The sequence below is a fragment of the Sphaerodactylus townsendi genome, linkage group LG03, assembly GCF_021028975.2.
Source record: "Sphaerodactylus townsendi isolate TG3544 linkage group LG03, MPM_Stown_v2.3, whole genome shotgun sequence".
In the NCBI taxonomy this organism is placed as follows: Eukaryota; Metazoa; Chordata; class Lepidosauria; order Squamata; family Sphaerodactylidae; genus Sphaerodactylus; species Sphaerodactylus townsendi.
In genome coordinates, this window is record NC_059427.1 from 127,816,441 (window position 1) to 127,830,297 (window position 13,857).

The 13,857-nt window shown below is 42.1% G+C and overlaps 1 protein-coding gene across 6 annotated transcripts in view; it reads left to right on the forward strand.

Annotated features, from left to right (window-relative positions):
• RPTOR (regulatory associated protein of MTOR complex 1) overlaps positions 1 to 13,857 on the forward strand; it is a 458,205-nt gene that overhangs the window by 402,993 nt on the left and 41,355 nt on the right. For all 6 annotated transcript variants that reach the window (XM_048488432.1, XM_048488434.1, XM_048488435.1 and 3 more), the window contains 4 exons: positions 2,799 to 2,904; positions 6,098 to 6,212; positions 6,527 to 6,651; positions 9,476 to 9,580. In XM_048488432.1, the coding sequence (XP_048344389.1) occupies positions 2,799 to 2,904; positions 6,098 to 6,212; positions 6,527 to 6,651; positions 9,476 to 9,580 (451 nt within the window). The remainder of the gene's footprint in view (positions 1 to 2,798; positions 2,905 to 6,097; positions 6,213 to 6,526; positions 6,652 to 9,475; positions 9,581 to 13,857) is intronic.

Below are 13,857 nucleotides of genomic sequence, written 5' to 3' on the forward strand. Positions count from 1 at the left end.
TCATGACTTCTGTTTAATAAGAAACTCTTAATATTGGTTCATTATGGAAATTTCAGATCTTCAGGTACCTTCGTCTGACTTGCTTGCCCTATCTACTCTGACTGGCGGTGATTCTCTGAGGTCCAAAATGCACAATTCGTGGGACACAGGAGTCCAACTCAATTTGTTGTCAGACATAGGATTAGTGTAACTCTCTTTGGAAGCATTGTGTTTTCCTGTGCATCTCCAACTGCTGCAGCGGGAGGGACAGTGGTGGAATTCAGCAGGTTTGCACCACTTTGGCAGAACCGGTTGTTAAAATGGTGCTTGTAAACAACCAGTTAAATTATTTGAATCCCACCACTGGGGAGAGGCTTTGGGTCTCTTGGCAGAGCGGATCTATTTGTCTCTTGCTCAGGCTCCAGGTGCCCAGGGATAAATATTTGGAGCCTGAGGAAGGGGCAGACATAAGAACATAAGAACATAAGAACTAGCCTGCTGGATCAGACCAGAGTCCATCTAGTCCAGCATTCTGCTCCTCCCAGTGGCCCACCAGGTGCCTTTGGGAGCTCACATGCAGGATGTGAAAGCAATGGCCTTCTGCTGCTGCTCCTGAGCACCTGGTCTTCTAAGGCATTTGCAATCTGAGATCAAGGAGGATCAAGATTGGTAGCCATAGATTGACTTCTCCTCCATAAATCTGTCCAAGCCCTTTTTAAAGCTATCCAGGTTAGTGGCCATCACCACCTCCTGTGGCAGCATATTCCAAACACCAATCACACGTTGCGTGAAAAAGTGTTTCCTTTTATTAGTCCTAATTCTTCCCCCCAGCATTTTCAATGAATGCCCCCTGGTTCTAGTATTGTGAGAAAGAGAGAAAATTTTTTCTCTGTCAACATTTTCTACCCCATGCATAATTTTATAGACTTCAATCATATCCCCCCTCAGACGTCTCCTCTCCAAACTAAAGAGTCCCAAACGCTGCAGCCTCTCCTCATAAGGAAGGTGCTCCAATCCTTCAATCATCCTCGTTGCCCTTCTCTGCACTTTTTCTATCTCTTCGATATCCTTTTTGAGATGTGGCGACCAGAACTGAACACAGTACTCCAAGTGCGGTCGCACCACTGCTTTATATAAGGGCATGACAATCCTTGCAGTTTTATTATCAACTCCTTTCCTAATTATCCCCAGCATAGAGTTTGCCTTTTTCACAGCTGCCATGCATTTCTGGTGGCAAAAAACAGCATGTGAGAGAAGCCTGAAGCTCCCCTCCTGCCAGAGGCGTATCTAGGCAAAATATAGACCGGTGCAAAATCTGAGTGTCCCCCGCCCCCGTATGGGCAGCCGCCGTCCCCCATGACCAAACAGCTTTTTTTGCACCAGGTCTTGAAGTCAGTGTATGGACCTGTGGGGGAAGGAGGAGGGGCGTGGGGGGAATTCTCTGCCCCCCATGTGACTAAATGGCCGCAGCCCAGGGACATTTGACCCCATATTTCCCCCTGAGCGGTACGCCCCTGCCTCCTGCTCACAGCCTTTGGCACCTCATGAAGCAAGACAGCATTTTCAAAGTGAGTCAGGTTGGACACCCATGTTCCAACTACTCATGTCACTCGTATCATGTGTTTTAGCTATAAGATCACAGCCAGAAATCTTTCCCAGCTATGCTGTTTAGATTAATTTGAAATGCTGGGGGGCTGTATTTGACACCCGCACAGTTGCAAAACGTGTACTCTGCCAGACGGCTATGGCCCCTCCCCTAATGTCACAATAGTTTCAACTACTGTGTGAATCATAGGATATTGAAAATCTGTTGGTGCTCTTCAGCAGTATTAAATTCTTGCACTGGGACTCCAAAACAACCTTTCCTGTTTTCTGGTCACATTGGTACTTCCAACCCTGAGTTAAAAGTAAATGATGAAGCATTCCTTTTCAAACCCTTGAGAGTTGTATAGCAAAGAATAAAAGATTTCCATGTGGACCGTTAACTGTGAACTAGACCATCCATAGTTATGCTCCAGTCTAGTGTTTTATGGCACTATTTACTAGAAAGGAATTATGCAAACTACCATGCTCCTTCATTAAAAAAAAAAAGCCATGGAGGCAACCGTTTCAGAATATGCCATGTATTTGTGGGTTCATAACAGAAGCCACTAGATTAATATATATCCTCGGCGGCGACCCATTTGTGTAAGCTTCATAAATTTATGTTGCTCTTTAAGGAAAAGGACGGCCATTTTCTTCCTAGGAGATTATGCAGTAAGAAAAGACAAAAAGGCAAGACCCTTGTTAGGGCGTAGGTAGAGAGTAGGCTTTTGGAATTTTTGTCAGTTGATTGATACAATTTATTCATCACAGGCTTAAGATGTATTTTTTAAGCAGCTATTTCTCTATGTTGATAGCATTTTTGTGAGCAATCTGTGTACATAATTACATTCAAACTGTACATTCCACAATGCCTACCAAATCATAAATCATTTTTTCATGCATTTAGTACAAAAAAAGTCAGCTTGATTATGTTTGCTGAAAATATGTAGAAAAACATGTAATGTTTATTTCACCTGATTAAAAGAAAGCCTTTAGTGTACCCTGGTCTTTACCCAGGCTTGGGAGGGGGTTGGTTTATGGTGTTTATCTGTAATGAAGTGTACCAGAACACAAAGCTTTTATCTACCTCATACTGCTGTTGGGCCTGCTGCAAGAGGACTTACCAACTACGGACTTTTATGACTGAAATAAACCAAGATGATATTGCAAGGAACTTTCTGCTCCTCATCCCTTTTGCCCTATTCTATTATCTCTTTTTATAAATTTACTGGCAGATTCCAGAAGAACATGATTTGGAGAGCCAGGTCCGCAAAGAGAGGGAGTGGAGATTTTTGCGCAATGCTCGAGTTCGGAAGCAAGCACAGAAAATCATCCAAAAAGGTAAATGCTTCTTTTAAAAAATTCTTGTATATCTCTGGCTACTTACAAATATGGCAGCTGGGCCTGGAGAAGATCTCTGTGGCAGCAGCAGTAAAGGTAAGAGAGTTAGCTGTGCATGCGTAGACAATGTTTTTTAAAATATTGAGGGGATTTAAATTCCTCCCCAATTTTTTTTTTATTTTCAGATTTTTCTGCAGGCCTAGGGGGTTTCCTAATTCTGCAGAAACATCTGTAAGTGTGCCCCCTATCAACAGATTTGGGTATCCTCAGATGGAGGCATACTTGGGAATTAGATATATGAAATATGCTGAAATATGAAATTAAAAATTTAAAAATCACTCCATTACTCTTTCATTACCGTATTTATGTACCCGTAAGCTGGTTCATAAACCTGTAGGCTGGTTTATGGTGGTCAAGAACTGCCCCAAGAGTTGCAGTGGTACTAGTCCAGGAGTTTTTCAGGGAAATTGGCAAGTAAAATCAAATGGCTCGGTTACGCTCGGTAACACTCATTGCAAATTATTCTTTTGTGATACGGTTTTACTAAAAGTGGGAAAGAATAAAGAATTAGAGAAGTGAAAGAGCTCAACATTCAGCAGCTGAAGTGAGATTCTACTTCTTTGGGCTTGAGCTCAGCATCCTGCTGTTGAACTTGTAGGCAGCCATGCCAATCAGAGGGGATGTGCTCACTAAAAGACGCAGTAACTTGCACAAAATGAATCACTCAAGGGCACTTAATGGATGCTATTAGCTGACCATGTTGGCCTTTCTTCCTTGTCCTCTGGGCTGATAGATATTGCAGCTTAGTTGCAAGAAAAAAAGGTGTTTCAAGGAAAATGCCAGAGTTTCCACTATGTCCAAAGGGCAGTGTCAGAATTGGATGCATTTCAAAATGCTTCGGGGGTTGTCAACCTTACCAGATTGGCTTCTGTTCTGCAACAGTCTACTGTGTCTTCTTAACATTCAGGAGGCAACTTAATGACTTCAGTTTCCCTTGGTTTTATGGAGCCCTGAAAATGATTGTTTATTCATATCCTGTCATATTTCTGCAATTTTTTTTATGTGTGACCTCTCTTACACTATGGCTCTTTTAGCTAATAAGCATTTGGCTCACATTTCACCAGCATGTAAATTCTGTTCTCCACTCGGAACTCATCTTGCTCATTTATAACATGTTATGTGTTTACGAGGCAGAAATCAGTCTGTAGATTTCTTTGTTTAATGTCAGACATTGTCATTCCCTGTATTTTGCTGAAGTACCCCCTTCATTTTGCATTGCTGTGAATAGAATTGATGTTCCTGCTCCTTCTGCTGCTTGCTTGGCCAGTCAGTAACAGGAATGAATTTGTGCTGTTCACCGATAGTGGAATTTTCAACATGATTTGAGATTGCTGCCACCAGGGAGGAAAACATTTGGGGTGTTTTCCCATCTTGAGAAGTCAGCTGGGGGAAGATTAGTGTGAAATATTAATCTGCGTTGAGAGATGACTGTCTCTCACGTAACAGCTCAGAAACCTGATAGACTTGAGTCAGCAGAGAGGATTTTACGAAACAGCTACAAATAATTGAAATGACCAGTTCAGAATATTATGGGAGGGTTTTCTCTTTACTACAATGAAAACAAATGAGGATCTCATGTCCTTTCAACTTTTAAGCTCAACATTTGTCATGGCACCTTATAGAGCTTTGATCGTTTTGGCAGTCCCATTATCTCAATTTTAAAATATGTAATATTTTACAACATTTTATTGGGCAACATAAATTGCGGTGAAAGGTCTAGGAGCAGTCTATTTTAAAAGGCGACTTTTACTGGTTGGTCATACAACCAGTGTGGAAAAAATACTTTGTAAAAATTATTGCCAAATTGCCTTGAGCCAACTCTGTGCAAACGTTATTTTTTGTGAACTTTCTTTTTTTTAAACTGTAACAAATATCTTTATTTCATTTTCAAAACACAAATGAAAAAACAACCAGAGTCAATAAAACACACCAATACAGTAATAACACAGGTACAACAACTATCCAAAGAAAATAAAAATTATTGCCAAAGTGCCTAAAGCCAACTCTATACAAACATCCTTTTTTGTGAACTTTCCATGACCATTTGAGAGCCTTGGTATGATACTCATTTTGCAAAATTTCTGGCATGATACTCATTTTGCACTTTTTTTATTGAAAAGAGTTATGTGTTTATGTGACACTTGGATTTGTCCATTCATAGTGCCCTAATAAATCAAAACACCTTGACCTTTTCCACCCCCATTGTAGCCTTACAGAGTGGCAAGCTTAGATAAGCTTCTTCATTACTCTTATTTCTCAGGGATGCAGTACAGTGCCAGGAAAAAAGTATCTATCAACAAATTTAGCAGCCATTCATTGCCTTTGTTCTCACGTGGGAAAGTGATATGCTGGACAGTGCTAAGTTCATCAGTTGGGCTTCTGCTTGATAGAAGCTGGGTGGTGTGTTTACATTCTTTCTGAGACCAAATTCCAGTTGGAAGGAATGCATTTTTGAGTATCTCTTGTAATATAGAGCAGTAAGCTACCGTGTTTCCCCGAAAATAAGACAGGGTCTTATATTAATTTTTGCACCAAAAGATGCATTAGGGCTTATTTTCGGAATAGGGCTTATTTTAGGGGAAATACGGTATTTTCACAATTCATTAAGGCGGGCTCTCGGCAGCCCCTGCTTCCCTGTCACATGTGATGTAAGCTGCATCCTCATTGGCAGGGAGCATTTTTTTTATTTTATTTATTTATTTATTAAACTTTTATACCGCCCCATCCTCTAGGGGCTCTGGGCGGTGTACAGCATAAAACATGGTAAAACAAGTCACTAAAATCTTTAAAACAGCGGTAACAAACATTAATAGTAATCCATAAAATAGCTTAAAACTCATAAAACAGCAAAAAACCATAATACATAATAAAAGGCGTCCGACCCCAATTTAAAACCTACCCCCATGAGGGGGGATGGCAGGACCCCTCAATATGATCTGTAATCCTGATCTGTAACTACCAGTAGGGCTTATTTTTGGAGTAGGGCTTATATTTTAAGCTTCCCCAAAAAATCCTGAAAAATCATAATAGGTCTTATTTTCGGGGTAGGTCTTATTTTCAGGGAAACATGGTATGTCAATTTGAATTGCAGATACTTAAGCTGGTATTCTTTGTCTTCCCATCTACATCCTAGGTATTTCAAGACTTGATGATCAAATCTTTCTGAACAGGAACCCGGGCATGCCCTCAGTAGTCAAGTTTCACCCATTCACCCCTTGTATAGCAGTGGCTGACAAAGACTGCATCTGGTAAGAATCAGGATTATAAGGACTTACTTGGCACTGGTATTTCAAAGTGGCATAGGCATATCTGAGTTGATATCCTTCTCTTGTTTTTTGCCTTGTTTATGTCTACATTTGTTACAAATCCTTCTACTGCAATGTTAGCTGCATTGCTCCCTCTGCAGAAGCTGGAACTGTAATTAATCAAGAGATGCCAAATGCTCTCTGGAAAAAAAAGTCTAGTTTGAAGTCAGTCTGCAAACTAACTTTCTGTAACTTGGGATAACTACATGGTATATGAGCCCACACATCTAATGTTGATTTTTTTCTCCCTTTCTTAGTTTTTGGGATTGGGAAAAGGGAGAGAAACTGGATTATTTTCACAATGGAAACCCACGGTATACCAGGATCACTGCCATGGAGTATTTGAATGGACAAGACTGTTCTCTACTCTTGACTGCTACAGGTCAGTATGCACTTATTACAACAGGAGAATGTGAGAGACACTCCCAAGCATCAAAAAATGTTGGAGATTGGAGGAAGCACCAGTGCTAGGCTATCACCCCATGCCACTGGTTCTGACAGTGACTCCAGGAATCTACCCAGGACTTCTACCCTTTTCCACTGGCTCTCCCAACTCCACAGAGAGTGGAGCCAGTGTGGGGTAGTGGTTAAGAGCAAGTGGATTCTAATCTGGAGAACCAGATTGGATTCCCCACTACTCCTCCTGATTGGCGGAGGCTTGTCTGGTGAACCAGATGTGTTTCCACACTCCTACATTCTTCTGGGTGACCTTGGTCTAGTCACAGTTCTTCAGAAATATCTCAGCTCCATCTACCTCACAAGGTTTCTGCTGTGGGGAGAGGAAGGGAAAGGAGCTTGTAAGCGACCTTGAATCTCCTTTCAGGAAAGAAAGGTGGTGGTTATTCCTCCTCCTCCTCCACCCCCCCACACCCCCCCCCCCCGCACTGGAATTCTGTCATTGGAACTCCTGGCCTCTGCTTTAACCGTAGGAAGCAGTGGTAGAAGAGAAGGGAGGGGAGGGGAGAGGAATGCTGGGGAGAAGAGGAGGAGTCTCCAATTAGAATATCATATGCATACACACAGGGCTGATCTGAACCATAGCTGGGGTAAAGAAAAACCACGCTATGAGTACTAGAGGCCATTACAGAACATAGGTCCAGGCATTTGGGGCTCTGTGACAGTCTCTTCCACTTTAACGCCAAATAGCAACAGTTAGTTTCAGAGCAGATTGTGTTTATGCAAATACCATTGCTGGGTGTATAATCATGACTTCACCCTGTGGGAACTTTATATGTATGAGTAGCTGAAAGAAATAGCATGCATGTGTACAGGGAGACAACCATCCTAAAAACAGAGCCCTCCGAGGGTAGGGCGGTATACAAATCTCAGAAATAAATAAATAAATAAAAGCAGACTCTGTTCAATGCAGCAGACACCAATATTGTTCAAGTAAAAGCATGCATAAAGGGCTTCGGTGAAATTCCTTTGGAAACTATTGAACACAGTGCAGTTTACTTCAATTATTATTTTTTAGGCTTGTTTGCAATTAAGGTAGCAATAAAATTCCTATAGGAAATCATTCATATAGGTCCCAAACCTACCTGAACTCATGATTGCATTACAGTGGAATCCTAAACAGAGTTACACACTTCTAAACCCACTGACTTCAGTGGACTTGGAAAAGTGTAAATCTGCTTGGGAGTCCTCTCTTAATGTACCAAACCCTTGTCCACAAAACACACAAAAGAACTCTGTTCTTACTGACGGTGTTTGAATGTCGGTGCTAATATTACTTGAGTTGTGAATGGGTGTGTTCGTATGCATTTAAATGCTATGATATTGTGTGTGTGTGTGTGTGTGTGTGTGTGTGTGTGTGTGTGTGTGTGAGAGAGAGAGAGAGAGAGAGAGAGAGAGAGAGAGAGAGAGAGAGAGATTTGGGCATAAGACCAGTGAGACCTGGACTGCACTCCCCCTTTGTCATGCTGTTCACAAGCTGAGCAAGATACTCTCAGCCTAACATTATTCACAGGGCTGTTGTAAAGAGCCATGCCTCTTTGAATGAGTGACAGGTTAAAAATCTAGCACATAAGTAAAACCGGGGGCGGGGGGGTTATATATCTTTCTTTGCCTGTGTTATGTTAAAATTAAAGTATCTTCAGTGTCCTTGTCTGATCCCAAACCGATAAACTAATGAAAAGCATTGCTGAAAACATTTGCAGCCTGGAGTGGTATTCTCCATCAATGTTCCTCTCCAAACCACCTCCACTCAAAGCTGATACTTGTATATTTCCCTTTTTCCTGGGCTCATTTTAAACCTGTCAGACTAAGGATTTTCTATTGCTGAATTGTTTCACTTAATTAGGAAACTTTGGCAAAGGAATTGTGGTGCCTCTAAAGCATCCTTACCTCCCAAATCCCCCTGCTGATTCTTAAACACTGAAAACTTTTTTGTTGTTGGATGACAAGAGAGAGCAAATGAGGTGAAGGGTTGGTGAAACATGCTGTTCAAAACTGGAGCCATTTATGATAGCCATTGTGGTGTGGCGGTTAATGACTTGACTTGAAATCCTCCCTCCCCCATGAGGAGCTCTGCATGACCTTGGGCTAGTCATCCTCTCTCTCAGCTTAACCTATTTCACAGAGGTTTTGCGAGACCCAAATGGGGAGCAGGACTGAATATGCTGCCCTGACCTCCTTGGAGGAAGGATGGGATTACAGTGAACTAGATGGATAAGTGCCTACCCCATTTTCAGGAGCAAGTGAAAAGAAAGAGCACTAGAAAGCAAAAAGATGGTTGAAGGCTCAGGAAGGAAGCACCTTTATTGTTAGATTGTTTCCTAATGGGTGTCTTTTTTTGAAAAAGGAGAAGGGGCTGCTCTAATTGACACTCCAGTCCAGAGAATCATGACAAGAGGAAAATGCTGGGTCGCGAAAGTTTGTTCCCTGTGATTGGGAGTCGGGGCCACTTGATAGTCTAACCCGCACTTTAAAAATAATTGGTTCGAAAGGGTTAGGGAGGAGCACAAACCTTTCTTAGCGGCCACTGATCTCCTTAGGGATGTCTGCTTTATGTTTGGAAAACCATTGTCTCATGGAGCCAGTCCCAAGCCCCATTAATTTTACATTAAAGCAGAATTGGTAATGGGGATGAGTAAATGACATTTAATTATGTGCTACTGTCCAGACTTTCTGTTCTCTGAATCTAATGCTTAATACATGGCGGAACTGGCACTGCCTTATGTTTTTCTTTCTGTCCTTCCTTGAAGATGATGGTGCTATAAGAGTGTGGAAAAACTTTGCTGATCTGGAGAAGAATCCTGAGATGGTAACTGCCTGGCAGGGCTTATCAGACATGCTGCCAACAACACGTGGTAAGTATGGGCCTGACAGCCTATCCAGATTTGAAGGGGTAAAAATAACTTGCAATAGCTTGTAATAGGGCTGAATAACCCGGCATAGTTTTCTCTGCTTCTGCCTTCAGTAACATCTGTTTAACTATCCTTTGGCCTTTATGGAGTGACCTGAAGAGAGATATCTTCTGCACCATACTTTTAAAAAGAAATCATTCTTTAATGGGTATTCCAGCCGGGAATAGAGGGGGATACTGTTTTTCCCGATGGTTCCAGATAAAGGGATGCAGTTGTGTTCTCCCACCTGGATTTCAGTGGAGTTGCATCACTGGAGATCAGATCTAACATTTGCTTCTAGGTGGAGAACTATCATGAAAGACACTGCCCTTCCTTGACCTCCTTCTGGCAGCTGGGTATCTCCTCTCAGTCCAGGGCTTGCCCAAGAGCTCACCCGTTGCCTCTATCCTTTTGGTTTGCTTGTTCACCCCACCCCCACCCCCCACCCCCCCCAAAGCTTTGCATGCTTCCCATATGACCCTGCTCAGCCCGCCTTGACTTTAGCTCTGCTTGCAGTACTTCCTGCCATTCATTGGGGGAGGGGGGGAATTCAAAGGGAGAATCGGAAAGGTATATATCTAGGATGGCAGTATAGATATATGTAAATGGCCCAAGTAATTTAATGATCTAGGAAGGGCTAAATGGCAACAAGAGACCCCTCACGAAGCAAGCAAGTCCAGGAGGCCAATGCTGGGCTACATCATGAGTGCAGAACTTCTGTCAAACACTGTAATAGCACGAGGGCTCATTGGTGCTCTGACAGCTCTTGTTTCTGAGCTTGTGTATCTCAGCAGTCAAGCCTTGACAATAGCTTAAGTAAAAACTTCCTGTTGCTAATCTATTCTTTTGCTATTCCTTTTTTTAAAAAATGTGCTGGCGCAGCCCAAAAGCAGTAGCAGTTCTGACATGTCAAAATAAACATTTCTATCTTTTGAACATTTAGAATTTTACATTTCAGCAGCATTGCCTACTTATTTTTCTTTAATGTCACTCTCCTTTCTTGCGTTGCCCTGTTTTTCCTGGGCAAGGCACCTTCAAGCTCTTCTTTCAGATTCACCTGCCAGCCTTCTCTCAGATCTCAAACCTTGACAGCTCTTATACTCTGTTCTCTCATTTAAAATTGTCTCATGGTGCTTTTATTTCTCTGCCTAATCTAGCCCAGCAATGAGAAAGCTGAGGTCCATTTGCTCTGAGCCCAAACTTCACAGTGTTGCATTACAAATGCAAGAAGTTGATTGCAAAATGCAGGAAGTTAAATTTGCTGTGGCTGAAATCCTGCCACTTGCTACAAGTCATCAATAGTAGCCAGGAGAAACCTGCCGCTCTGGAAATTGTTGTGTTGCTCAGGGAAGAGAACAGAGTGCTCTGCTTTAGTCTCAAGTTGATCTCTCCAGGACTTGTCTTCACTGGTCCCTTCATATTTATTTAATGTTCGTTTAACATTCATCTTGCCTGAAGTGTCCTCAGCCATCCACCTGAGAATCAGAGTAACCACTCCGTTATTGCACAGTTCAGCTTGTTATATTAATTCATGTGTAGTTGTCCAGGTTAGTACCAAATACCACAAATACAAGAAATTAGTCCCAGAGCAGTGTGAAATTGTATCAAGAACTGGCAATAAAACCTGAGATCTAATCTTGAAGTATAACATGTCAGAAAAAATATCATGGGGTATATCACCTTCTAAGAGCCAGTGTGATGTAGTGATTAAGAGCAGGTGGACTCTAATCTGGAGCACCAGATCAGAGTCCCCACTCCTCCACATGAAGTGTGGCGGGTGGCCTCAGAATTGTCAGCCCCTGCAAAAGCGATCATTGGCCAACTACCCCCAAATGTCTGTTGCCTTGAAAACCCTACGGAGTCTCCATAAGTCAACCTTTGACAGCACTTGACACACATTATCTTCTATGCAAGTCCAGCAAAATGAGTAAACAGAGTTCACGTATAAGTCCTAAAATGGCAATAGTATAATACATTTTCATTAGGATCAACCCGAATATTTGAGATTTAGTGGGGTATAGTGGTTAGAGTGCAGGACTGGAAACGGGGAGTCCCAGGTTCAAATCTCTACTCTGCCACGAAAGCTTGCTGGGTGACCTTGGGCCAGCCAAACACCCTCATCCTAACCAACCACACAGGATTGTTGTGAGGATAAAATGGAGGAAAGCAGAATGGTATAAGCTGCTGTGGGAGAGATAGGGAATAAATTAGGTAAATCAATAAATGTCTGAAATTAATGAGCAAAGCTCTTGAGTTCCATGAAAGTCTTAATCAGAGCTGATGTTGAACAGGACAAAATGAGGAGGAAGGGGGGGCAGAGAAATGTTGCTGGGTTTGATAGAAAAGCCCTTCTATGTGCACAACTTAGATATTTGCATGCTAATTGCATTACACATTTGGTTGGTCTTAATAAAAAGTGTTACATTACTGTTATTTTTGGATTTTTAAAAACAAAATTTAGGTGCTCATCCATCTGAATCTCTCCTTGTCACAAATCATAGCAAAGTAAAAGCTTCTTTCAAAGGTAGCTGGTGTGTTTTCTTCAAAAGTTCAAGATTGAGCAAGAATCTGTTTCTACAAGCAGTTGATGGATGTTGCCCTGTAATGCCCTCACTTCTGATTTCAGCTATTTTTAGAAATTCTGTTTAGCCATGATCCCTTAAGTAGTTATTTCTTGTTATTTTGAGTTAGAGCACAGATACACTCCTAGAAATTGCATTTCAGTGGATTATATCTCAATTAAGTGAAATATGTACAAGTATATTTGTTTTTAACAAATGGATGACCAGCATAGAAACTGGTGTCTGTATGCAAACCCCGTGGCATCCTTGTGCTTTTCATTAACCTGCCCACTGCTGCTATCATCTGCTTTACCAGTTTAAAAGACGAGACACACCAATATCTTGTCCATGCACCGGAAGTCTATTTAGAATTGCTCCAGCGTATCCCACCATGAGGAGAGAAAGAAGAGGAAAATTATAAGGAAATGTACTCTAAAAAAGTTCAGCCATCATATTGGCATACAATGTACCCATGAAATATTGGATTGCAAATATAGTTAATTTTGAATAATGGACATTGTTTGTGTCTCAGGAATAAAGATACTGTCCTTACAAAGGCATTGTCAGTGTCAGCTACGAAGCAGGAAAATGTTGGCTATGCTTGACCGTCCCCCTCTTCACCCCCTTTTGCAACATCAGTAAGAGATGATCTGAACAGAGAGTGACAGAGGTTCCTTTATGCCACCACCCTGTCTGATAATCCATCCATGCACTATGGTGTGGCTTTCCAGCCAGCCTCAGCCTCTCCGTTTTGATTAACAGTCGCTCTAAGGGAGGGCCGGTCGGCTTCCATGGCAGAATCTTTTTTCTGTCAAATGCTTTTTCAATCTTCGAGTTTGCTGTTATCTTTACATTCTGCTGTGGGGATGATAGGGGTGGCTCAGCACATGGACAACTTCGCTTGCAGCATAGACACAGGGCGAATGAAATGAGATTCTCAGTGGCAGTGGTTTGCAATAGAGTCTGCAGGTACGGCTCAGCACAAAGTTGTAACATGCCTGGTGTCCCTCGGAGATCGTTATTTTCATGGCCTTAATATTCTCTGTCATGCTTCCCTCTTTGCATGACCAGAAGAAAACTATCAACGTTTCAGCAGCTCTTCTGGTGATTTCCCCCCCAGCTTCCTCCTGCACCTCCTAATGCTCTTGCTTCTGATGTAATCTTCTTGATGAGAACGAGGTCCCTGACCTCACCAGGGGATTGGATGAACAGCAGGAGCCGAGGACACTCTTAAGGAGTGGACATGACTGCTCTAAGTAAGCTTACTCATTTGTGAAGAGCAGGCTACGCTAGCTTAAGAGAGCTAGAAGGAAAGAAAGCATCTAACCGATCGTGTCATTCTTTCTCTGTAGCAGAACACTTGTTGGTCCCGCCCCCAAAGGCTTTAGTGCAGTGCTGACCATATATCACCATCACAAATAGGCTTTTTTCCTTAGCTTTGATTATTCCCTTTCTTGGCTTACATCCACCATCCAGAATAATTGTCTAGCTGGGGTGTAAAGCAGACAGAAGTAAATCTCATGTTGATTGTACTCTGACATTTTAGACTGAATCAAATGGAACCACAGGGCCTGTGCATTTTATTATTATTATTTAATTAATTAATTAATTTAATATACCGCCCTATCCCCGAGGGGCTCATTTTGTGAGCTAACTCTGGTTCAGAGCTGACCTGATGTT